This window comes from Macrobrachium nipponense, chromosome 31 (genome assembly GCF_015104395.2).
Source record: "Macrobrachium nipponense isolate FS-2020 chromosome 31, ASM1510439v2, whole genome shotgun sequence".
Taxonomy (NCBI): Eukaryota; Metazoa; Arthropoda; class Malacostraca; order Decapoda; family Palaemonidae; genus Macrobrachium; species Macrobrachium nipponense.
In genome coordinates this window covers 28,384,932-28,411,396 of record NC_061093.1, presented here as the reverse complement: position 1 = coordinate 28,411,396, position 26,465 = coordinate 28,384,932, and the positions used below count along the sequence as shown (strand labels likewise).

General features: G+C 40.0%; 1 protein-coding gene across 3 annotated transcripts in view; it reads left to right on the top strand.

Annotated features, from left to right (window-relative positions):
* The window catches only part of LOC135206733 (cohesin subunit SA-2-like), a 307,211-nt gene that overhangs the window by 136,295 nt on the left and 144,451 nt on the right, over nt 1-26,465 (top strand). For all 3 annotated transcript variants that reach the window (XM_064238201.1, XM_064238204.1, XM_064238202.1), the window contains exons 8-13: nt 4,456-4,550; nt 4,656-4,786; nt 4,991-5,516; nt 20,906-21,124; nt 21,325-21,510; nt 21,621-21,833. In XM_064238201.1, coding sequence (XP_064094271.1) covers nt 4,456-4,550; nt 4,656-4,786; nt 4,991-5,516; nt 20,906-21,124; nt 21,325-21,510; nt 21,621-21,833 — 1,370 coding nt within the window. The remainder of the gene's footprint in view (nt 1-4,455; nt 4,551-4,655; nt 4,787-4,990; nt 5,517-20,905; nt 21,125-21,324; nt 21,511-21,620; nt 21,834-26,465) is intronic.

Sequence of the window (26,465 nt, the reverse complement as noted above, 5' to 3'; positions counted from 1 at the left end):
TATGTAAACTGCATTCTTATGGCATTTTTCTGCAAAAAAACCTTCAAATATTGATTATTTTGCATTTTTGGTGTCATATTTCATCTGCCAGATGAGCATTGTAGGCGTCATAACCCTATAATATGCGTCGTAACCCTGGAAATAATGTCCGATGAATATAATTGAAAAGCGTCGTAAGCCGAGACCGTCGTAACCCGGGGACTGCCTGTACTGCTAAATTTAAGTTCTAAGTTTTAGCTGAAGCTGAGGAAAGAATGTTGGTCTGCTAACGACTATTATTGTGCATCAGCAATGTGGATGAAACTCACAAACTTTGGTATATTACCATCAAACTTGACTGTAAATAAAATTTGGGAGAACCGTGTTTTAATAAAAACTATTGGGTGTGAAAGAACACATTTTACTGTTTTCACTCCAATGAAAGATAAATGCGTAAAGCTCGTAGTATTCTGATGAGATCAAGTGAAAATATCGAACGGAATCTGTTGATTTTTGTGTACGCAATAAACATACCCTGAGCGCCATCTATTAATGAAAAAAATAACTAAATTTTGTTTATAAACAATACGTATTTAACTGATATGTTGACTTGAAAACACTTTGATAACGTAAAATAACCTTATCTCATATAAATAGAGTAAGTATCTTGAGATTCAATTGTGCTAACTAGAAGCAAGAAAGTCACTCTGATTTGAGTTCAATACAGCAAAACAAACTTACCTGGCAATTGCCCTCAGCTGATTTCCAAACCAAAACATTGATTGCTGTTTGTATTTTTTAATACAAACAAATAGTAATATGAAAATACATATAATATGATGCAGTGAAGTAAAGCATAACTTTTTAAAAGATCCATATTCATTATGTGTCTATTGTATCATACGATACTAATATATGATTATTACATACTTAAATTTTATATCTTGTGTATGATGCGACCCCCTTAAAATTAGCTCCAAAATTAGGTCTTCAAAAGTTGCATGATACGCGAGTATATACAGTAATTAGCTAAAGAAATTTACTTATAGACTGCTGTAGTAAATCCAAATATGAAAAAATGAGAGAAAAAATAGGTCATATATCCAAATCATCTGGAGCTCAAGATCTCTGTTCATTTTCCAGCAACTGGACACCACATCTCTCCTCCACTTCCTCATTGTTACATCTAGTCAGTTCTGTGCAATTTAAGTAAAATTTAAGTAACAAGTAGAAAATTTAGTCAATATATAACTGCAATATGACATATAAAACGGGGTATAATTTTTGAAAAGATGTAGATGAACTTGGAAGTATAGAAAGATGGGAGGTAGTTTCCCAGCAGGTTTAGGCTAATGTTTAGTAGGAGAGGCTCTCAGGGTTATAGCCATCCTTTTTTGGAAATGTGAAGTTTACTTTGAAGGGTGATATGTAAGAGGGTGTTCTGTACTTTAAATTTAGTAGGTACACATAGCCAATCTAACCAAAATAGTTCTTTTGCACTGTGTAGATTTTATAAAGATTTTGGATGAAAGGCTGTGCACAGTATCCCTTGCTTAAATTGCTGTAGGTATTGCTGAAGGTTCTTTTCCCGTCTGTTCCCCTCGCACTCTTCACACACTAATCTCCTGTTTCTTCAGCTTCATTTGTTCCATTTGGTTGTCATCCAGTTCCAAAATTTTCTTTTGAATTCAGTGACAGTCTTGTCACTTAAATTAATAGACTGGTAAAATCATTCTTTGGTTATTCATTATCCACAGTGTTATGCAGTAATACATTACAAATTTTTGGCAAGTCTTAGCTTTCATTAAGTATTTTTATTTCATGTCTCGTAGATGGGTTAATGAACAAGCTGTTATTTGCTTGTGTTATGTAAATAATTCTTTTAACTTGTACATGGTCTTTGTTGGAGTACAGAATAGTTGGTCATATGACTTGTAAGGATTTATAAGGTGCCTGTTAAGCTGAAGTCAAGGAAGTTCTGAACATTAGCCATAATGGGTTAGGAAGTCCATTTCCATTGCTGTAGAAGGCAATGCATATGTCATACTTTTTTTCTCATATAAGATCTTGAATGACAGCTGACACAACTTAATGGTGATTTTTGGGATGAATTTTTATTATTAATAGGGGTTAGTTTTTCCAGACCTCTGAGTCTCAAGTAGACTTCTCGGGCTAGTTTTTGTGATGAATAAGATACAGTACTTGTAAATATGCAGTGTTTCTTTACTGAAGGCAGATAGCCTTTATTTACTGTTATCTTGTCATGAAGTCATTATTCTGTTTATTCCCATTGCTTTTAGTCCTTTTAGATTGGTCCAGAACTTGGTTTTCACCTTAGAAATTGAAGACAGTGATTAATTTAGCCATGAATTGCCTACTCTGTTTTTTTTGTGCAAGTAGATTTTAATGTTAGATTTGCAAAAATCAAATTACTTCTGAAATTTTAAGGTTTGTGGCTATCATGATTATTCTTATATAAAAATTCTTGGCATGTAAAATATTACAAATGTGTTTGTAGAAGATTACAAAAACATTATTAATGGTTGGGTAATATTTGGAAAGGCAGCCTGGTTATCAGCATTTTGGTTTTATGGCACTTGTCCAATATATTCATAACAGGGGTTTACCTTCCTTAGGGTTTACACCGCTGTTCTCTGGTTATTGGCAGCTAAAGCGCTGTGATACCCTCATAAAATACAAACATAACTAATATACATCTTTTCCATTAAAAAGTTATACTCTACTTCACTGTATCCAATAATACTGTATGTAGTATCATATTACTGTCTTTCATGCCCAGTATTTTTTATTAAAATGTTTCTCCACTGTTACAATTTACGGTCGAGTTTCATCCATGTTGTTGATGCATGATGATTTATAGTCGTCATTAACAGTGTGAATATTATTTTCTCAACTTCAGCTACAACAGCATCTTAAATTTAGCAGTACATACCATATTTCCTTGCTGATATTTTCTCCATTGCCAATATAGGCATACGTAATGTAAAAACAGATCGGTCCTATTCTACTTAATGTCATTTGTAACATAACTATGGTATTTGTTTACTGTCGTGCGATGGCTGAATTGCAAGCAAAGCAGTGTTTTTATCCAATTTGGTTCGGTTGTTCATAACAAAAGAACTGTTTTCGTTCAGTTGTTTATGGCTATATATGTTTAAGCAACAATTACAGTGGACCCCCCCCCCCCCACCCCCCCCCCCTTTATTCGCGTGGGATGCAAATAGCTAAAATCTGCAAATATCTGAAACCTCCCTAAAAACGCTCAGAACTGCCTACCTCTAAAAATGCTTAGAACTGCCTATTTAGTTCAAACAAAAGAAAAATCCTTTAAAAGTGCTTACACGACCTGAATATATTAAAAGTATTATCACTAAAAGTGTATTTAGTCACGAAATAGTAAAAGATTAGGCAAATTCCACATTTTTTGAAAGAGTTATTACATATTAGGGCTAAATATCTGGCTGTGACAATAAGGCGTCCTTACCCAGTCTAGCGCACCGTAAGTGGATTGCGGCGCCCGTAGACTTGAATTTCGGTTATCAGCGATATTCGGTTACCTTCAAGCCCCCAGGAAGGGAACCCTGCTGGGGACAGGGACCTGCCTGTACTTGAAATGATGTTCAGTGACCACAAACCTCTGCTAAGGGTGACCAACCCACCCCAAAAATAATTTTCTTCTGGAAAATTGTATTCCTGTCTCAGAATTTAAGTTACCATATGTTAGTCACATGACCCACCTTTAGTAAATTTTTTTTTTTGTACAATTTTTTGCAAACTTGCTAATAAACAAACAGAAAATTAATAATAAGTATATTGTTGGCAGAGATATTTTCATCTTTTGTGGGAAATTTCCTTGTATAATTACTGTTCCTCTTTTCATATTCTCTATCTTCATCTTACTTTCCACCCTCTCCTAAAACTTGATTCATAGTGCAATGGTGAAATTTTCCTCCTGTTTCACCTTTCAAACCTTTTACTGTCAATTTCCATTTCAGTGCTGAATGACCTCATAGGTCCCAGTGCTCGGCCTTTGGCCTACATTCTATATTCAACTCAAGCGTGAAATTATATAAAACAAAGAGCAAAAGAAAATGACCAAACATGATGATCCATAAAGGCAAAATTGTAGAAATTAAGAGACGACAAAAGACCACAGTTAATTACTTTTTTGAACAATTATAAGTCTCAAGTATCATTGAAGATTTGTAATTGATCTGATTTTTTTTTTTTTTTTTTGAGTTAGATAGAGAGTATTGTTGATAAGTATCATATTTTAAAAATTTTCATAGTATTATGATGTGGAAATCTAGTACCACTGATTAATTTAACAATTAGTGAGGTTCTCAGTGTTTATTTCAGTTCTGAATAAGTGGAAGTTCATTCTAGGTTTTTTATGTACATTTTTTTTTTTATTTAGGTAAGAGATACTGACCTCACATACATTTCTTTAAACAGCAATGAAACTGATGACGGCCCTAGTAGATGTTGCCCTCACTGTTTCTGTCAACTTGGATAATACTCAGCGTCAGTATGAATCGGAAAGGCAAAAGGTGAGTGATTTTGAGTTTTTTGTAAAAAAAAAAAGGATTTTCATCTATAATTAATGAAAAACTTGAGCTCTTGCAAACTATGCTTCATGTACTTATCTTTTACAGTCTCGGGAAAAACGTGCATCTGATCGCTTGGAATCCCTGATGACTAGGCGGCAGGAATTAGAGGAGAATATGGATGAAATAAAGAACATGCTCACATACATGTTCAAATCAGTCTTTGTGCATAGATACAGGTAAGATGTGGTATTATTTAATTTCTCTCTCTCTCTCTATCTTCTCTCCTCTCTCTCTCTGCTCCTCTCTCTCTCTCTCATAGTTTTGTAATTGTAATGTTGTCCCTTATTTTCTAGGGACACTACCTGAAATATGGTCAATCTGTATCTCTCTCTCTCTCTTTCTTTTATTATGTAATTGTAATGATGTCCTTTATTTTCTAGGGACACTTTACCTGAAATACGGTCAATCTGTATGGCAGAAATTGGGCTCTGGATGAAAAAGTTCCACCAGAACTTCTTGGATGACTCATATTTGAAGTATATTGGCTGGACACTTCATGATAAAGTAGGAGATGTACGTTTAAAGTGTCTCCAGGCCTTGCAGCCTTTATATGCCAGTGAGGAACTCAAGAGTAAGCTTGAGCTTTTCACTAGCAAATTCAAGGATCGCGTTGTTGCCATGACTCTAGACAAAGAGTATGATGTTGCTGTCCAGGCTGTGAAACTGGTGATATCCATCCTGAAATACCACCGAGACATTCTCACAGACAAGGATTGTGAGCATGTTTACGAACTTGTGTATTCCTCTCATCGTGCAGTAGCGCAAGCAGCTGGAGAGTTTCTTAATGAACGTCTCTTCATTCCGGACGATGAAGCTGTGGCAGCATTGAGAACAAAGAGAGGAAAAAAACGGAGACCAAATACTCCTCTTATTCGAGATCTTGTTCAGTTCTTTATTGAATCTGAGGTATGTTTATGTGTAATGTATTTTCATGACATGCGAAGCTTGAAAAAAACCATTAATTCTATTTTTCTCTGTTTAAAAGCTAATGACATACAATACCAATTAATTACATAGCTATGATTTCCACTTGTACGGCAGCTTGAATTCAAAATTTCGTGGGTAGCACTTCAAGCCATTGTGTAAGTGACCAGTTACTCCCAATAGTGGGACAATAGGAACAACTGTAAGCAGAAAGCTCAGTTTGTTCCTGCCATCATCAAGTAAACACTGGTGATATCGGTAGCTTGCTCATTATTTTCCGGTTATTTAACTGGATTTCAGTGGTGTGCATTCCATTTGAGTAACCTTCAATGAAATCTAAGGATGAGTTTTTTCTTGTTTTGTTGTTAATGAGTTGATTTATCAATTAATCTTTTGTTTGCCCTTGCAAGCCAACGATAATAGTTGAGCCCTAAAAGTAATTCTTGTATGTTACCCCATTCCTTTAGACTAAACTTTGCATTATGTTTTTCATTTACAGAGCTTCACTACTTTAAACCCTCATATACCGGTATACAGTTGACCCCCGCTATTCATGGACTCACTTATTTACAGATATCTCAGTGCACCCTATGTACCCATTATTTGCAGGAAATTTAAGTATTCATGGTACAGGCTGCCCCCAGTTACCGTTGGTATCGATTACTGGCATTTCGGTTTTACGGTGCTTGTTAAATATATTCATAACTGGGTTTTACCCTAGGTAGGGTTTATAGCACCTTTGGCTGGTTATTGGTGACCTAGCCTAAGTACTGAGACTGCCTCATAAAATACAAGCATAACTAATATCCATAGTTTCCTTGGCTCTTTTAAAAAGTTATCCTTTACTTAGCTGTATCCAGTAATACTGTATGACGTCGAAATATGACTTAGATACATCTTGTTGTGAATGAAATTTAGTTAATTTTTTTTGTTAATAGGTGGTGCCATTGTCTGGTTATTGGTACTTAGCCAAAGTGCCGAATACAGGCGGTCAGCGGTTAACAGCGCAAGAGCTTAGCAGCGAATCGGTTTTGTGGCTGTCTTAAAAAATAATCATTAAAAAAATAAGGCATTTTAATGTATTTTTACGGCACAATTATGTCTAATGAGTTCATACATTTGTAGAAATGCCGTTCAGACCATAAAGGTTATGCAAATGATATAAACAAATATTATGGATAGTTATTACATAGGTATTAGGGTTAGATATATGCCTCTGACCCTGTTCTATGCCGAAAATATTGAGTTACATAAGTGCAAATTTAGCTATGTATATGTCGATTTATAAATGTTCATGCTTTTATGTTTAAAATATGTATGAAAATGTATTACGTATATGGTATTTTTATTTTTCCACAGAAATATGATAAAGGCCATTTTTGAAATTGCCCTTCATGTTATCAAAGAGGATGTTTTTCCTTGTTCTTTCTTTTGTGCCGCGGCCTGCTGCTCTTCCGAAAATATAGTTTAAAAAAGTGCAAATTTAGCGATTGATGTGTCGATTTTATAAATGTTCATGCTTTTATGTTTAAAATGTTTATGAAAATGTATTACATATAAAGTATTTTTATTTCTGCGCAGAAATATGATACAGAAGCAGCTTTTGAAACTGACCTTCACGTTATCAAATACTATGATATTTTTTCATGTCTGTTTTTGTAAGCCGCCGCCTGCCGCTCTTCCGAAAATATAGTTTCAAAGAGTGCAAATTTAGCGATCGATGTGTCGATTTTATAAATGTTCATGCTTTTATGCTTTTAAGCTTAAAATGTGTATGAAAATATATTACGTATTAGGGTATTTTTATTTTTGTACATAAATATGACACAAATTAAGGCAGCTTTTGTAACTACCCTCCATGTTGTCAGAGGATGTTTTTTCATGTTTGTTCCTGTCTGCCACTGTTCCGAAAAATGTGTGGTTATTTTATTAATTTTGCATCTTTTCCATAAATCCTTTTAAAAGTTATACAGTACTTCACTGTATCCAATAATTATTGTAAGTAATCTCATATTATTGTATTATAAAATACTACAGCAAATCTAAGCCAGTATTCCACAGAGCAGCCATTGTTTTGGTTTGAATTCAGCTGATAGCGAATACAAGTTTGTTTCCCCATATTAAACGCAATTCTGAGCGAATTTTCTTGCTTCTAGTTAGCATAAACGAATATCTAGATACTTGACTTAATATCAGACAAGGTTATTTATCCTTATACGACGTGTTTTTAGGTAGAAATATGAATTGAATAGGTCTTGTTGTGATTGTGAACTAATTTTTTTTTCGTTAACAGATTACGTTGCCGGCATGTTTATTGCATAAAAAAATTATGTGATTCCGTTCGCAATTTTCCTTTATATCATCGTAATACAAACTTTCTGTTATCTATCTTATATTGGCATGAAACCAACAGTAAAATGTGTTCTTTCAAGCACAGTAGTTTTGATTAAAATTATTTTATCTCAATTTTATCTATGGTTGTGTTTGTGATGGCATATGTTTACTGGAGTTTTATCCTTGTTGCCCATGCACGATAATAGTCATTAGCGGCTTGAACAGTTTTCTCAGCTTCAGTTATAACTAGGTTTAAATTTAACAGTATATTTCCTGATTGATCTTTGATCTATAGTGATCTTTGATCTATAGCGAATAAAGTTATTACATTAAGATGTCTCAGTTCTATTCTACATAACGTCATCTATAACAAATATGGTAATATCTTTACTATAGCATGATGATTAAAATACAAGCCAAACGGATGTTATACAATTCGGTTGTACTTAGAAAAAAGAAAGTTGTTTCTCGTTTGGTTGTTCATGGCTGTACATATTTACGCAACGAGTATAACGTTAAAACCATACTTTCATCATTCTCTTTTGCTGTTTTTGAACTCATGTAACTAGAAGGTGGGATAAAGTTAAGCTATTGTATAATTTGGTCTCTCATAAAATCGGATTTTCGTAAGACAAATTATCGTAACTTGAACACTACAGCTACCTGTACACAGTATTTAAACCTTATTATATCTGTACATAACTCTAGACACCCAAAGGATTAAAGCTAGACTTTTTTCACTTTACAGTATTTATAATACTATAAATGTGCGGTACAGTAAATTCTATAGTACTATACTGCATAAATATAATTTTACTTATTGCGCCATTGCGGGATTAAGGCGCCATTTGACTGGTCTAGGACGCTGTTAATGGGTCTAGACTTTCGAAAGAAGGTGTGCAGCGACTGTGGGCTTTAAAATCGCTTAGCGTCGAAAATCACTTGGTGTCGGTTTGGCCAGGAATGAACCCCTGCCACTAACCGAGGGCTGCCTGTATACATCTTTTCCTTGGCTCTTTTAAAAAGTTATGCTATACTTCACTGTATCCAATAATACTGGATGTAGTCTCATATTACTATAATATAAATTATCGATGTTTTGGTTTGGAAAAATCAGCTAAGAGTAGAGGCAGATTTATTTCACTTTATGTAACTCAGTTCAGAGGGATTTTCTTGCTTCTATTTAGTGTAAATTAACCTTTAGAAACTATTTACATATATATGGGACAAGGTTATTTGTTCATACACGAAACAAACCTTCGGTCTTAACATTAGGATTTACTAGCGCCAAGCTGGAAACCGGTAGAATTAAAATTACACTTGTGAGATCCCAGGGACTAATGGCATCTATACCAGGTCACGGGCATGTATACCCAGAATGCCCACGGCTACCTGTGACCCATCAGTTATTTTCCTACCGCCTTTAAGATAAGACGTGTTACTGTCTATCTCATTTAAAGCCGGTTTTTCAGTTTGCCCGTTCTTTATCCATTTCATTTTTTTATTTTTCATTCCTTTTCTTTCTCCAAGTGTGATCAGTGTGTGGTAAGAGTGTATACGTGGTATGATGGAGAATTTTGCCTCAACATCGGGATCGTCTACCGCTTCGAAGAGGAGACAAAGGAAATGCCCAGGAGTCAGTGGCTTCCCTTGTTCTAGGTTCCTAACCTCGGTGTCGACGGATCCTCATCCAACGTGTAGTAGGTGCAGGGAAAACGTAATGTACGGTTACTAATCCGTGTTCTGTTTGTCGCGGTTGGTCGGTGGAACAGTGGAAGAAGTTCTATGGGAAAAGCCAATACAAAAGAAAGGGGGTGACGCCATCTTTGGATGACCAAAACCTTACCGGCTTCTTTTGTATCGGTAATAAACCAGGCTGCTCCATATGTTTCTCCACCTGCTTTTGAATTGTCTCATACCCCTTCGGTTTCTCCTAGCGGTTCTGTATCGGAAACGTCAGGAGGGGCCTTGGGTAAAGTTTTATGGAATAATTTGCACTCTCCTTTGTTCCCAGCAAGTAGAGGGGGAGATCCGCCATCTTTGTTCCAGGCTCCTGCTACGGCAAGCGCATAGGTTAGATGGTACGTGGTCAGCGCTAGGCCTACCAGGCGTACCAACCTTGGATGGTCTGCTTGCGCATTATATGACGTCACGGTTCCAGCAGGGGCCGGCAGCGCTGAATGTTCCTCATCCCCCGGGCTTGCAATTTATGGGAATTAATGCCGCTGCTTCTCCATCCCACTCAGTATTTACAGCGATGCAGAACGTGGGAGGTAATTTGGCAGCAAACGTGCGGTTACCAGCAGAAACCTCTCAGTCTCTCCTACGAGAGCGATGACGTCACAAACATACGTACACACCTGAGATGGCAGGCGTGATGACGTCACAGACCGATTCTCGGCCTCCTTTTTCGCTGCACCCAGACGCTAATACGCCTTCTGATCCGTCAATGCAAACTGTAATGCAGAAGTTACAGGATATAGAGAGAGAGAATGAATAAGAGAGACAAAAAGAAAAAGTGTGATTCGCCTTCTTCGTCTTCTTCCTCTATTTCGGCGTCATCGCTAAGTCCGATAACGTCACGGCGAGCGCCAGTCAAGCGTTGGAGGAGGATTCGGGGAGTTCCTAGCGGATCCTCGGCCAAGAGGAGAAGAATCAATTCTTCCTCTCCTTCGGACGAAGACTGTCATTTCCAAGTCAGCAAGAAGGTCGGAAAATCAGTGGCTATTAAGCACAAGGTTGCCAGACGAAGCCGTTCGCAAGAGTCCGAACAAGCGAGAGAGGTGACGGCCGGCGAGCTAGCGGCCGAGGCGGAGTTGCCAGTTCGGATCGCAAAGAAACTGCGATACCTCTGGTAAAATCGACGTTGGCGGCGAAAGGTGCAGCAGAGGATGGAATGCAGATCCCAGTGTTTCGCCCGTAAGGCCGTTCAAAATACGTACGAAGGACGATAAGGCTCCTATTAAAAGTACAAAAAATAGAGAGTTGGCAACCTCGGCGGATACGTTCGTGGAAGGCAGTGTCCGTCTGGATAGAAGGCCGAGGCCTGGCTCGCCGACGCTCGAAACGATGCCAATGCTAATAAAGACGAACTTACCTCTGTCTTAAGGGAGCCTTCATCTTGGAGATCTAGACGGAGATTCTCGCTCTAGATCCCGTGAGCAGAGAAAGAGTGAGACGTTCTCGTTCCCTGCTGACTATCTGGGATCGAGCCAACAGCGTCCAGCAAAGATCAAAGAGGCCGCGGCCGTAAGGGGCAGGCGGCCGTGGAATTCCGGGCCGTCTGTCAGAAGATAGAGGCGAGACAACATCTCTCGTGACGGAGAGTGGTACACTAGAGCCGGAGGAAGGAGAAAACCAAGAGTTTCTGGCCTCGTATGCAGAGGTTATTGATTTGATTCGTCAATTCAATAGCCTTTCGGAGAAGGACAGAAACCACCGGCCAGTATGCTTCCTCCTGGAATTGACATGGCGTTTGGACTAAAGAGGGATACCCAAGGTGTCGTATGAATTGCCTTGCTCGAGTCATGCGGAATCGGTCTTGCAACACGTAAACGCAAAGATTGCAGGGAGGGATAATTCCTTAAGATCTAATAGATCATTTAAATTTATTCCCCCTCCAATGATAAAGCAAAGGAAATATTATACGCACCGAAGGTCCCTTTGCTGTCTAGACAAATGAACCCTAATGTAGTAAGGTTAAGGCCTGGATTAACCTTGGATCAGGTTAAATGGAGTGACCCCCTTCGATGACGTACCAAGAGGCTGCCACGTTAGAAGCAACAGCTTCTTCTGTCTTTCAGGCTGCGTCCTGGTTAGACCTTTGGTCAACAGCAGTGGCGAAAATTGCATCCTCGGAAGCAACAAGGAAAGTAGGTATGAACCATTGTTCATTAGATTACTACATCAGGGGTCCAAGGCGATTGCGTACCTGACAAACGTAAGTGCCAATGTTTGGGCAAATATCCTGCTAATGAGGAGAGATGCAGCATTGGCTAGACTAAGCCGCAATGTGGATTTGGATTCCCTGTTAGCAATGAGGAATGGGGATATCTTGGAATCGCAACTACTGTTGCCAGAGGTCATACTGGAAGAAGCGATAGATAGAAGAAGGATGGACACTAACGATAGGTTGGTGCACAGGCAGTTAGGAAAACCTCTAACAGTCAAACTATTCCTTTGGAGGGAAGACAACAGCAGATGTCTCGAAACGAAACCAAGTGAGACATAGCATCCCTAATAGAGTCACAAGACCCTCTTCCCCAAAGAGGATAACCTCATCGGCCCTTTCACAATAGAAACAAACAGAGGAAGGGGCAATAATGGAAGGGGGAGAGGCTCAAGAAGATAGGATGGGCGCCTCCCATCACTCGGCCACACCAGTGGGGGGTTGCCTGGCAAATCACTGGAAGGTGTGGCAGGAAACTAGGGGCAGAGCAGTGGGTGGTGGATGTTCTCAGGATCGGGTATTTGATTCCGTTTCGAGGTAACCCCGCCCCTGACAGATCAACCATTACCCCACGTCACTTATGCCCACAGATCTCAGAAGGCCACTATTCTGCAGGACGAAGTGAAGAAGATGAGGGAAAAAAGGAGCTGTGCAACAAGTATGCAGTCCGACAAAAGGCTTCTACAGCAAGGATTTTCCTGGTACCCAAATCCAACGGGGAGTGGAGGACAGTAATAGACCTGTCAACGCTGAATCTGTTTATAAGGAAAACCAGTTTTCAAGATGGAAACTCCGAAAACGGTTCTACAAGCAGTCAGAATCGGAGACTTTATGCTGACAGTCGATCTAAAGGACGCATACTTTCAGATACCAGTCCATCAGTCTTCAAGGAAATTTCTCCGCTTCAGTCTTGCAGGGAAAGCTTTCGAGTTCAAGGTCCTGTGCTTCGGATTGACAACGTCTCCTCAAGTTTTTACAAGAGTGTTCACCCTCGTGTCGGCATGGGCGCACGCTCAGGGGATCAGGCTGATAAGATATCTGGACGATTGGCTGGTGATAGCAAAGTCCAGGGAGAAATTACTCAGGGACAGGGCGACCCTCCTGCAGCTTGTCACAGCCTAGGTATTGTGGTGAATCAGCAGAAGTCGCAGCTGGATCCAAGTCAACGTTTGGAATATCTGGGAATGGTGATAGACACAACACAAGCCAAAGTATTCCCGACAGACCAAAGAGTACAGAAATGCAAACAAGTGGTGAATGCCTTTCTGGGAAAGCAGACACAGCCAGCAAGACAGTGGCAGGTGGTGCTGGAATCCTAACCTCCCTGGAGAAGCTAGTACCACAAGGAAGGCTACACCTTCGGTCCCTACAATGGAGGATGAAGGAGTTTTGGTCACCAACAGTAGATCACCCCGTACGAGCAAATTCCCTTGTCGGCAGAAGTGAGGAAAGACTTGCTGGTGGTGGGTGGACGACGACAATCTGACAGTGGGTGTCCCCCTTCAACAATCCTCCCCAGACCTCTTGCTGTTCTCGGATGCATCACTAGAAGGCTGGGGAGCCCATATGGAGGAGTTGATGGTGTCAGCAAAATGGAGTTGCAAGGACAGAGAACTCCATATAAACGTGCTGGAGTTGAAAGCAGCTTTCCTGGCTCTACAAGAATTCAGGGAGAGAGTAAAGGGACACTCGGTGGTATTGATGTCAGACAACACCACAGTAGTAGCTTATATAAACAAGCAAGGAGGCCTAGTTTCTCGCAGTTACATGTGATGACAGTTCAACTTCACAGTGGGCTATAGAGAACCTGGTAGACATCAAGGCCAGGTATATTCCGGGAAAAAGAAACATAGTGGCCGACAAGTTGAGCCGCAGGGATCAGATTCTGGGAACGGAGTGGTCCCTACACCAACAGGTAGTGGACAGGATGCTCATGTTGTGGGAAGGACCGATCATAGACCTATTCGCAACCAGGTACAACAAAAAGTTGGAAGTGTAGTGTTCAGTAGTCCGGACGCAGAGGCAGCAGCAGAAGATGCGCTACAACACCCCTGGGACAATCTGGACGTGTACGCATTTCCTCCATTTTGTCTAATCCGTCAGGTTCTGAACAGGGTAATGCGGTCTCAGAACCTCAAGATGACCCTGGTAGCCCCGTTATGGCCGAAAGCAGAGTGGTTTCCAGACCTACTGGAACTCCTAGTAGATGTGCCAAGAGAGTTACCTCCATGGAGCAACCTTCTGTGTCAGCCTCACGTGGAGAGGTACCACCAGTCGGTGAAGTCCCTATCGCTTCACGGGTGGAGACTGTCAAGTATCTCCTCCGAGAGCGAGGGTTTTCGCAGAAAGCAGCAACTCAGATGGCAGGTAATATCAGAAAATCATCTGCGACAGTATACCAAGGGAAGTGGTCAGCATACTGTGATTGTGTCGTAGGGGGAACGTGTCTCCACTCGGTACCACTATTCAGCAGTTAGCGGACTTTCTGATATATCTCAGAACAGAAAAACATATGTCTGTATCTGCAGTGAAGGGGTACAGGGCTGCTCTAGCCTCAGTCTTACGAATGAAACGGAGTGGGACATATCGTCTTCATGGGAGTTGGCCAGCTGATGAGGAGCTTTGAACAGTCATGCCACCAAAGGAGCTAAAAACCCCAGATTGGGATCTGACCAAGGTACTGAGTAGTCTGACAAAACCCCTTACGAACCACTAAGCAGTCCACGGATAGGAGGCCTGACCCTGAAGACAGTCTTCTTATTGGCCCTGGCTTCCAACCAAAAGGGTGGGGGAGCTACATGGCCTCTCATATCTCATAAAGCACTCGAGAGGTTGGAGATCAATGGTGTGTGAGTTTGTCCCAGAATTCGTGGCAAAGACCCAAAATCCAACAATAGTAGACGGCAGATTCGACTCCTTTACCATACCTTCCTTGGCAGACTTTGTAGACAACGACAAAGCTGAAATGCTCCTGTGCCCCGTCAGGGCACTAAGGGAGTACTTAAAGAGAACAAGGCACCTCAGGCCGGGGTGCCAGAGGTTGTTCGTAAGTACAGGACGAACAAGAAGGGAAGTGTCCAAGAATACAATATATTTTGGCTAAGGGAGACAATCAGAAATGCTATACTGCAGAAGACAGAGGGTCAGATAGCCAGGTGGGAGCTAGAGCTCATGACATCAGGGGTGTGAGTGCTTCCCTAGCATTTAAGAAGAACATGTCTGTGGATAAAATTCTGAAAGCTGGCGTGTGGAAGCGCCAAACAACTTTCACCTCATTTTATTTGAAAGATGTTGCCCATAGATCCTTGGACACCTTTTCCTTGGGTCCAGTGGTGGCGGCCCAACAAGTGATATAGTTCATCCAGTGCCCCTGGCGGGTCAGTTTGCGTCTAGTCTAAGATGAAGGTATGAAAGTAGAATGAATGGGATGACTGGTCTTTTTTCTTTACTACTTTCTTCCTACTCCTTTAACTACGGGCAATATGAAGGAGAGTACCGTCATGTGCTGGAACGGACTAGATGCAGGTGAGATGGTCAGCCATACTGTGAAGCTATCTTAGCTGATGATATACTTTTTCAGTAGCAACACACCCCTCTGGATAATAAGGAAAGAGGGGTGAAGGTCGATCCAGTCGCAAGGGACAAGAGTAAACAGTAGAATGGTATCTCCACCCAGTGGGAGGAAACCAATAGATCCGCTTATATCTTTGGTCCTAGGTTCATTGTCCATTCTCTAGAATTTCCCTATATATTCGGAAATGGATAAGGTGGCAACTTCCAGTCAGTTGTAGAGACTTACCTCCCTCCAATAGTAAGTCTATCCTAATGTTAAGACCGAAGGTTTGTTTCGTGTATGAACAAATACCAAATTTGTAACTAATTTGTATTTTTCATAACTAACAAACTGAGGTCTTAACAGTTAAAGGCCCACCTCGAACCACCCCTCTAGCAGTCTAAACTGGGTTAGAAATATAACTGATGGGTCACAGGAGCCGTGGGCATTCTGGGTATACATGCCCCGTGACCTGGTATAGATGCCATTAGTCCCTGGATCTCACAAGTGTAATTTTAATTCTACCGGTTTCCAGCTTGGCGCTAGTAAATCCTAATGTTAAGACTCAGGTTTGTTAGTTATGAAAAATACAAATTAGTTACAAATTTGGTATTTTTTCATTAATGAAGTGCTTAGAAACTATTTATACGGGACAAGGTTATTTTTCATTAATGAAGTGCTTTTAAGTCTAAATATGACTTAAATACGTCTTGTTTTGAACTAGATTGTTTTTTTTTTGTAAGTAGATGATGTCAGGAGCATGTTTTTTTTGGTGTAAAAAACAGATTCCTTTCGCTATTTTCATACTATTTCCAAATAATAAGAGATTTATGTATTTATCTTTTATCAGAGTGAAAACAATGGTAAAATGTTTACTTTCATGGCCAGTATTTTTTATTAAAATACTTTTTTCTCCATATTATGTGTGGTAGTTTCATCCATGTTGCTGATGCATGATAATTTAAAGTCATTAGTAATGTGAACATTTGTTTTCAGCTTCAGCCACAACTGCAGCTCAACTTTAGCAGTACTATATTTCCTTGCCAATATTTTCTCCATAGCCAATAAAGGAATATTGCCAAAATATTTAAGTCCTGTTCTACTTAATTAGTGTCATTTGTAACATAACTATGGTAATTTCCTACCATCATATGATGGCTGAAATGCATGCAAAACATTGTTATTATCATATTTAGTTTTGTTATCAGATTTAGTTTGGTTGTTGGCTTGTAACAAAACAACTGTTATTGTTCAGTTGTTTATGGCTGTAGTGTTTAAGCAATGATTATAACGTTACTAATGATACTTTTATGATGGTATCTTAATACTGTACAGTGTATTGAACAATTTATTATTGTAATTCTAATTTTAGTTAACTGTGATTGGCTATCTCTATCAGCAATGAGTCATTGCCATTCTGTTGGAGGTGGGTACTAATTTAACATGTGCAGTACAAGTACAAGTATGGTATAAGTGTATGGTGCAGTGAGTTGCTGTACTGCTACTACTGCAGCTTGAAATTAGACACGTGCAGTTTATATAACCATATTATAGGACCTTTCAACTTTTGAACCTTTAATGTACAATAACGAGAGAACAAGAATGATTTTAGTAACAATATATATTCTCCTTAATAACAGTAATATGGAGGTAACAGGTATCGGTGTCGGTATCAGCTTTAAAAGTAGGTATTGGTATCGGCCAAAAATTTGGTATTGGTGCATCCCTAGTTATTACTTATGTAAAGACAATGCTCATCTCTCTCTCTCTCGTAGTTAGTGGCATAAGGAATTTCAGAACAAAGAGACAGACAGAAAAAAGAATTTCTTTAAAGTGGTTGAGAAGACTTCTAAAAATTGATAGGTCGGTCAGAATGGGGGAGAGAAGAGAGAAAAACTGTACGTATGTAATCCTCACTCACTCCTATATTTTTATCAACCATTTATTTCTTTTTTAATGGTAATTTATTGTGTTAACTTTTAAATAAAATTACAGTAAACTTTAATTTCTTTTAAAAGTTAGTATAATAGTTAGGGAGCATGATTAGGGTCATATTTAGTGTTCAAACTCTAGAAGTATGCATTTATTATCAATTTTAGAGATCGTGCCAAACTTACGCAAAAATTCCCTTGCACGAGGGCATCTGGAACTTAACCTCGCGTAATTTCGGGGTATTACTGTACAGGGCATAGGCGAATCACTAGATGTTAAACAATTGCCTTAAAAGTAGTTTGTGATTATTTGTCATTCGTAGGCTTCTTATGAGCAGCTGAGATAGTTTTGTCCAAAAAGTAGTTATTGTATCTTGTGCCATTCCTTTAGGCCAAAAATTTTACATTGATTAACTAGATGTTCAACAATTGCCTTAAAAGTAATTTGTGAATGTTCGTCATTCATAGTCTTCTTGTGAGCCAGCAATATAGTTTTGTCCCAAAACCTAATTCTTGTATCTTATGACATTCCTTAAGACCAAATTTTACACCAATAATGTTTATGGGGCATAGGCTACTTGCAAGTTTGTTGATCAATATTGGCTTTAAAGGCAGTTTTTTAAAGTTTCATCATTCCTTTGTGCCAAAGATTTGCATTTTATGGTTGTTTACCAATCCTAGTCTTGCTAACCATCAGTAAATAATATTACTTTAACCCTCGCACTTTCCTTTGCGGAGAATTAAACTATAAAAGCAGAAAGTAGTAGGAGAGAATGGTGCTTGTGGAAGAAGTTATCGTCGGCCAAAAATGGGTCCCATGCCCATGGACTAGTACATCAAATACTGCCTGCAGTGAAGATCATACGAGAAGAAAGTCAGGAGTTACAGTGTTGACAAGAAAACACTAAAAGACAATTATAAAATATAGGAACCTTATTTTGAAAATGCACAAGTGCCCACCAGAGAGAATAATGACTGTGGAGGATCTGTAGATAGAACTAAACAAAGTGAACAGCCAGGCATGTAGAATTAAACAAAGTGAACAGCCAGGCATGTACAGAATAAACATACCCTTTTTCTCTCCTACTACTAGCCCTGTATTTTATCCACGTGCTTCTGCGCCTGGCTCCCTCGCTTCCTTTCCATGCCATTGCCAGTCTTGTCTGGATCAGAAATTAACCTTCCAAGTAAGTGTTGTGTAGTGGAGGTTATTAGCTGGACCGCTGGTTCTCCTAGACCTACACCTAAGTCACTTATGTACTCCTCCACACCTGGGAGAAGTCATTCTGGACATCCAAGGGAGACTGTTGGGAATTACCCTGGGTACTTGCTCCTTCTGTTGAACCTGCTGCATGGTCCCAAGTATTGACAGACAGCACTGGAAAGGCATCTTCATGGAGATGTTATGGAGGAGGCGGCTATTCAACCCTTCGGACATCCTAGACTTAAAAGTCCCTGTCATACTTCCCTTCACCTGGGAGGAGACATACTGGCGGTCCAAGGGTGTTTGTCCCTGGCTAGTTGCCCCTCAATCCATAGAGCCACTGAAAAGGGATCTTCATGGAGGTGTAGTGGAGGTAGTGGCTATCTGGCCTGTCGGATATTCTAGACCTAAAGTCCCAGTCATACTCCCCTTGGGAGGAGACATGCTGGCAGTCCAAGGGAGTTTGAGGAGGTCTACTGGGTAGTTAGCCCCTCGGTTGCACGTGTAGCCAATCCCAGGTGACCACAGACAGCCAGTGGAAAGGCGTCATCTCAGATGTGCACTTTTTCCACTAGTTCAGAGGCTTCCAGCCCTGAACAGTGGCACAATAGTGATAAATCAAGACCATTGAAAAGGTCTGCTGTGGACGTGTTCCACACCCCTCAGGTACTGTGTAAGAAGGTCAAGGATTCTATGCATTCTTGAAGTTTATGGGGCAACCTGGACCGGTTTTCTCCAATATGTTCAGAAGTGGAGCGTCAAGTGTTAATGTCCAAATGTTTCTCTTCTGTTTCCAGGGATAAGCACTAAATAGTGCCAGTGTGTGCAACAGTGACAGAACTTCCATGGGCTCCCAAGCGGCCGAGCGCCTGCTGACGCCAAAGCGCTTAGTGGCTCCCGCTACAGTGTGACACCAGGGAGGTCTCTGTCTGTATGGAGTTTTCAGAGAACCATCCTTTGCATATAGCGATGTGGCAAGATAAGTTTCATTCACGGGCTAGAACGTATTACACTTATGGACTTACATAAGCGAATTCCACAGGAAAATGATAGTCAGAAATCCAAGCGCTTTTATCTTTACTCAGACATTGTCAAGGAGTTAATGAGGTACAATTGGAGAGAAAGGTCTCAGTACAACACAAGATTAAGAATACCAGATGGTTAATTGACAATAAACCATCTGGTATTCTTGATCTTGTGTTGTACCTGAGACCTTTCTCTCCAATTGTACCTCATTAACCCCTTGACAATGTCTGAGTAAAGACGAAAGCGCTTGGATTTCTGACTATCATTTTCCTGTGGAATTCGCTTATTTATGAAGTCACGTGCATCTACTGTGATTTTTTAAGCATTATGGACTTACCTTGAGGCCCACTCAGTATAAGGAAAGCAGTTTGCCTTGCATGTAAAGCTAAGGACAGAATAACCTCTACCCCTTTAGCTTACACATATTTTATGCCTCATATGTCCATTCTGCCTTCGAACTACTGGGAATATAATGGTTCTGTTTCTCATTAATTTTATGGAAGTTAAAAGAGTGGCATGGTATAGTGGAAGGAAGCATGGGAATTTTTCTTATTATCTCTTCACCTTGTATTAAGGCGTCAAGTTTTGCAGAGCCAGGGGTGGCACTCACCACTAAGTGGATGGGTTGTGGTTCTGCCCCAGTGTAGGTGACAATATTGTGTAGTTGTTTTAATTTGGTGCTGTGCCCAGGGCAAGGGCAGACACCTATCTTGCTTTACCAGGATTTGGACATGAACCTTCGCTGTTATTATTATTATTATAAAGGATTAGTATATCCTGACCTCTGAGCCAAATAACTTATGTAGTAGGTGACACTTGGCTATACTGCCACACCACTACAGGTTAAGATGATCACCAACCAGTCAGTATCTCAGTATCTTAACTGATAAGGAAAGGACAAGCATTGTATTCAATGCTAGGAACTTATCTATTTCAATTTATTACATAACTTAAAATCTTGGAGTAGTGTATATCCATGTCTCCCACCTCCTGTCATTGTGGGAATTAGCTATGTAATTACTTGGTAAGTTATACAAAATGACATTTTTAAATTCAAATAATGTTTTCTATATACTTACCAAGTAATTACAGAATCGGAGTCCACCCTCCTCCCCCGCTGATGGACATGAGGCATGAACAGACAGCTTTCTGCTTACAGTGGTTCCTATTCTCCCATTATTAAGCAGAACTGGTCACCTACACAATTGTTTGAAGTATTAGCTGCAAAATTTTGAATTCAGGCTGCCGTTCAAGTGGAACGTATAGCTATGTAATTAATTGGTAAGTATATATAAAACTTTTATTATAAATATATCATTTTTATTAGGAGCCATTTTTCCTCATGGCAGAAATTTATTTTAATTTTATCTTCAGCTTCATGAACATGGTGCTTATCTGGTGGATTCCTTGATTGAAAGTAATAGTATGATGAAAGATTACGAATGTATGACTGATTTGCTCTTGGAAGAACCTGGACCCATGGAAGAACCACTGGATGATCGTCAGGAAACTAGTCTAATAGAAATCATGGTCTGTTGCATTAAGCAGGCAGCAACTGGAGAACCACCTGTTGGTCGAGGACCAACTAGAAAGGTACAGTCCAGAGGAGTTCTAATGTTTGCTTACCTGTGATGGATTATGAGATGGAATATTTTAATTTTTAGCATGTTTTGTATAGAAATCAAGGTTATGGAAAATTAAAATAAAAAAATTGAGTCTAATTTCTGTGAATTATAATATTTTAATCTTTTGGTACCATAACTTTGTAATTAAATACAATGTTTCTTTTTTAGCAAATTCTCTCTGCAAAGGAACTGAAGCAAGTGAATGATGATCGAGCCAAACTGACAGAACATCTCATTCCAACGCTGCCTCAACTTTTACACAAATACATTGCTGATCCAGAGAAAGTTGCCAATCTTCTCATCATACCACAATATTTTGATTTGGAAGTGTATACTACAAGTAGGCAAGAAAAGGTAAAGAAAATGAAGTTGTAGGGCGAATTGATTACCCTTTGTATATTCTTATGGCTTTAGCAAACTTTTAGGCAGAGCATATTGATTATTTTTTTTTTATCTGTTTTCAGAACTTAGACATCTTGTTGAAGTTAATTCAAGAAGTTGCTGACAAACATAGTGATACAGAAGTCTTGGAAACTGCTGCAAAAACACTTGAGATTCTGTGCAATGATGACTATGCAATATATTCCCGTTGTGATATTGCACGTTCCTCATTGTTAGATATGGTAGTTAACAAGTACAAGGAAGCTAATGATGAATATTTTACGCTTATTGAAGGGGTAAGTACTTATTATGTTATTCATTCTCCTTTAACTCTCTCTGTGAGCCTGTTATTGCCGCTATTGATTAGACCCGTTTACTGATAAATGTGTAAGTAACTTATTTTCTTCTTTTATTTTATGTGGTTATGTTTTATTATAGTAGGGGTACTAATTTATTATAGTGATAGAATATTCAAATGACATGTTGATAATTAGTCAATACTGAATTATGCAGCTTTTATTGGTGATCCATTTCAGTGTGATACCTCTTCAAGTAAAGTAATGCCGCTTTTGTTATTCAGTTAGAAAATCTTGATTACAAACCTTGACCTCTTTAACCAAAAATTTCATCTGGGATAAACCTCAGACAAAATAGGAAAAAAATAGACTTGGCATTCTGTAGAAAATGTGAATTTATCTCCTGTTAAAGTTTCAGAGCACGATTTTTTTACAAACTGAATCTTCAATGATCTTCCATTTGCAAATTTTAGTATGTTTTTTTACTCACACAACTGGTTTATGCTTAACTAATCTCTTTCCTCTTTTGTCATTTCCTCTGATCCATAACTGTTTCTGATAAAACCAAAAGTAAAAAAATGTTCTAAGGTAGATTTGTCTTTAACTACAATATAATAAACATAACTGTATTCACTACTATCACTATCAGAACTATCTGTTAGTTCAGATCTACTATATCGTAATTCCAAATTAAAGCCTCTGTACTTTTTGATCTCCAAGAGAAAGCTCTTCCCTTCATAGCATTATGATGTATTACGATAATTACTGACCGTCTAGTCCTTTTCCTGAGATTATACTGTTAGTTGGAAATGAAATGTTGACACTTGTCATTAGAATACTATATACAAAAGCTTCTTACAATGATGAGGGAAACATGAAATCCCTAACTAGAACAAAACAAATGATGACTGAGGAAATCAGTCTCACGTCGTGGACGAGACTTGTTGATGACTAAGATTATTCCTGTGCAGTGAAATGTTTTTAGAAAGTAGCTAAGCTAGTTGTCGTTAAATTATATCAGCAGGTACTGACTTCTTCCTAATGAACACCATATTCTTTGGAAGAATAGTGTTCATCTTCTGAATTTAATATAATAGTAATAATACTTAGCCTTAAACTCTGGTATGAAAAAATCATGTGTTTTTGGTTTTGTTGATGAATAGACAATAAAGGTAGCACCTCAGATCACAGAGGAAGAAGAAACTTTTATTTTTTTTTTTATTTTTACCCAGAAAAGATTGCTAAGGGTTTAGTGACGGTTGTTCATTTCTTTTGGTTAGTGTAGGGTAGTCATTACATATTTATTATTGTTCATATTAATTTCACCACAAACCTCTCACATATTGCCCTCATTTGCATTCTATGAACGAACTGGATATTGGTACGGCAGCCGTATCCCTGATTGCGTTAGATATTGGTACGGCTGTGAATTGCGCATGCATGAACCCTTGTTTACTGCTTCAGGCATATCAGTGACAGCAAGAAAATGACGACCTAGCAACGTATTTTCAGGTTTCAATAAGCTGAAAAAGGTAATAGACGTCTACGAAGAGTCAAACCTCCAGAAATTGTATATTCGTAGGTCGCGAACGATCGAATCAGCCATGAAAAGAGCTCCGAAGAGGAGATTCAAAGAAGATTTGAAACTTAGCTAGTAAGGTAGTGCAGCAGCCAGTAGTGCATCCAATATGGGAAACATGCTGTTAATATAGATCTGATTTGGATGATTACTTACGATTGATTAGGACGTTTACCAGAGGATCAACTTTGGTAGTTTTCCTTGCTACCAAAAATACAGCAGAGCACAATTTCTGTGTACTTCAAGTCTTCTTTGAATCTCCTCTTCAGAGTTCTTTTCGTGACCAACGGATGTACAATTTCTGGAAGTTTGACTTTTCGTAGACGTCTATTGCTTTTTTCAGCTCATTGAAACCTGAAAACATCTGTTTTTCAGCGAAAAAGATGTAATATTACATGGTTCAGAGGAGATTCAAAGAAGATTTGAAGTACACAAATAGATTAGTTTAGTTTTATATTTCATTTATATAGTAAAAATCTAATTATGTTTAAGAATTATTGTGATTTTTTTTTATATTTTCACTTACTGTCAAAATGTTTTGGTGCTTTGGTGATAGTATGGTGCTTCAGTTTGACATTTTGAATTGAACATGTTCAGTGAAAAAATTCAGTTTGACTATTATTACTACTGTCGCTGATCTTCTAGTGCCGTACCCATAGCTCTTAGCAACAGTGTACGGCAACTGCTGCATGATTAGCAAACTGCCGTACCTACAGCAAGTCAATAGCGCAATATGGCACCACTGACAGAAGCTGACGTACCCTCACTACACCATGTTATTTTTACGGCAGAAAGTCTGAAATTGATGCATGTGCAATTCACTGCCGTACCAATATCTATTGCAATCAGGGATACGGCTGCCATACCAATATCCTGTACCTTCTATGAATGCCCCAATACAAAAGTCTTGTATCAAACGAGCAGTAGTAATCATGTGCTTGCACTTTTTGGGTCTGGAGGTCCCAATAGTTGACTGCATTTCATGTCGAGTGTTTGCTATGTTGTACATACCTCTGCAGAATTCATAAGTTTTGGATACCAATACGTATAGTGAAAATGCTACTGTAAACTTATTTTTATTTTTATTTCTGTATTTATTTAGTAATGATTATTTGTGCTTTTTAAATTATTTGATTATGTGGTAATACAAATCCATTAATAATAAAAAGTAATACTATTCTTTATTCCCTATACAATGTACTGGGAGCATTAGCTCAAGTAACCAAAGCCAAAGGATTTTTTTTTGTTTTCATTGGAATTCCATCATTTCTGTAATGAGCTCTTTTGTATGCTGATTTGCAGTTAATAGCCAGACTACATAGAAAGTGAGGCAGTTAACCCTTAAGCGCCTATTGGATGTATTTTAGGTCGACGAACATTGTCTGTCGGGTGCTTAATTCACGTAAAATACGTCGACGCTAAAAAGTTTTTTTAAATATTCACGGAAAAATAGTTTTAGGCCTACTTGACAAAAAATTTTGATTGTTCCGACACGGCATACAAACCTTCGGTCCTTTTACAATAGGAAGGTACTAGCGGCAGCTGGATAGGTCGTAAGCTTTCGAACAAGGGGTTCGGTAGTTAACTGCTTGTCCGACAGGCGCGCGCGCGCGACTGGGAGGTAAACAATTCACTTTTGCTTTCGGCCTCACAGCGAGTGGACGTGTGTGTTCGACGCTCTCTGCCCGCTTCTCGTCGTTTACTTTCTTGAGTATATGGTTGTGTTTGTGTATGAAAGAATTCATTGTAAGTACAATCATTTCTCTCTTTTCATATTAATTGAACTGCAATTAATTAATGATGGAATCTCCTCGCCTCGCTACCCCACGGAGACTATGCCCGGGTACCGAAGGGCGTAAATGCGGGAAGTTCCGCTCTTTCCCGTAGATAGACCCTCATATTTGTGTGCTCGGTGTCGGGGGCGCGAATGCTCCCGAGCCGAGCCTTGTAATGTGTTTATTATTTGGTCGGAGGCGCAGTGGATTTTGTATGAGGGCAGGAGGAAGCGAAGGCCTGCAAAGGAGTCGTCGGAAAGCTCTCCCGCGACTCCTTTGGTGACGGACACTTCGTCTTCTTTCCTGTCGCCCGCTCAACTTCCACGTCTCGCGCCTTCCCCTTCGGGGGGGGGGTTTCTAGGTCCTTCTCCTCTCCTGACTTGTCGAGTGTGGAGGAGGGCGCTAGATACCCTGACGTCGAGTTGTACTCTGGGTCCTCTATCCGTTCGTCTTCGCGCGAACGGGTAGAGGATCCCCCTAATCACCCGACTTTTGCCTCCTCAGGTGCGGTTGCCGCGAAGGATGACCTCGGACAGGTGTGGGCATCGTTGGGGCTGCAGGGCGTGCCGAGTGTCCAGGGGCTGCTCTACCATCTCGCTGGCTCCGTGGCGGTCACCCATGCAACGGTCACGACCACCACCACGACCATTACAACACCCGGCTACGCTTCACCTCCTCACCTGGTGTACACCCAGCACGCGGTCTCTGTGACACCCACTACATCGGTGCAGGGCCCAGTCGCCGTAACTCGGGGGAGTGTGATGCCGCCGCCTGTGTTTGCCGTGCTGCCGCGACTGGACTTCGTGTGCCCGAAGAGCTCGCCCCTGGACCTCCCACCGGTACCTAGGATGTCTGTGCCGCTGGTCCGCCCATCTAGACCGCCTACACAGTCTGCCGTACCTGCCGTACCTGCCCAGCTGCTGTCCACGGACGTGACGTGGACCACTGCTGCCGTTCCTGTACCTGCTCCTGCGGTTTTCTGCCGTTCCTGTGATGCCTGCACCTGCTGATGTTGTTCCTGTTCCTGGCGCCGCTGCTCCCGATGCTGATCTGTTCGGACAGGTGCGTCCGGGCCCTGTTGCTTCGGCAACAGCAGCCCCGGCTCCGCTCTGGATGACAGATCTGACGTCGGTCCTGAGAAGGTTGACGAAGAAGAAGAAGAGGAGGAGGAAGGTGTCGTCGTCGTCTTCATCGTCTTCTTCGTCTTCGTCGTCGTCTGCCGCCTCTTCCCCTTCGTCTTCTAAGGCTCCCCTGCCGAAGAAGAAGAAGGTCGCCTCC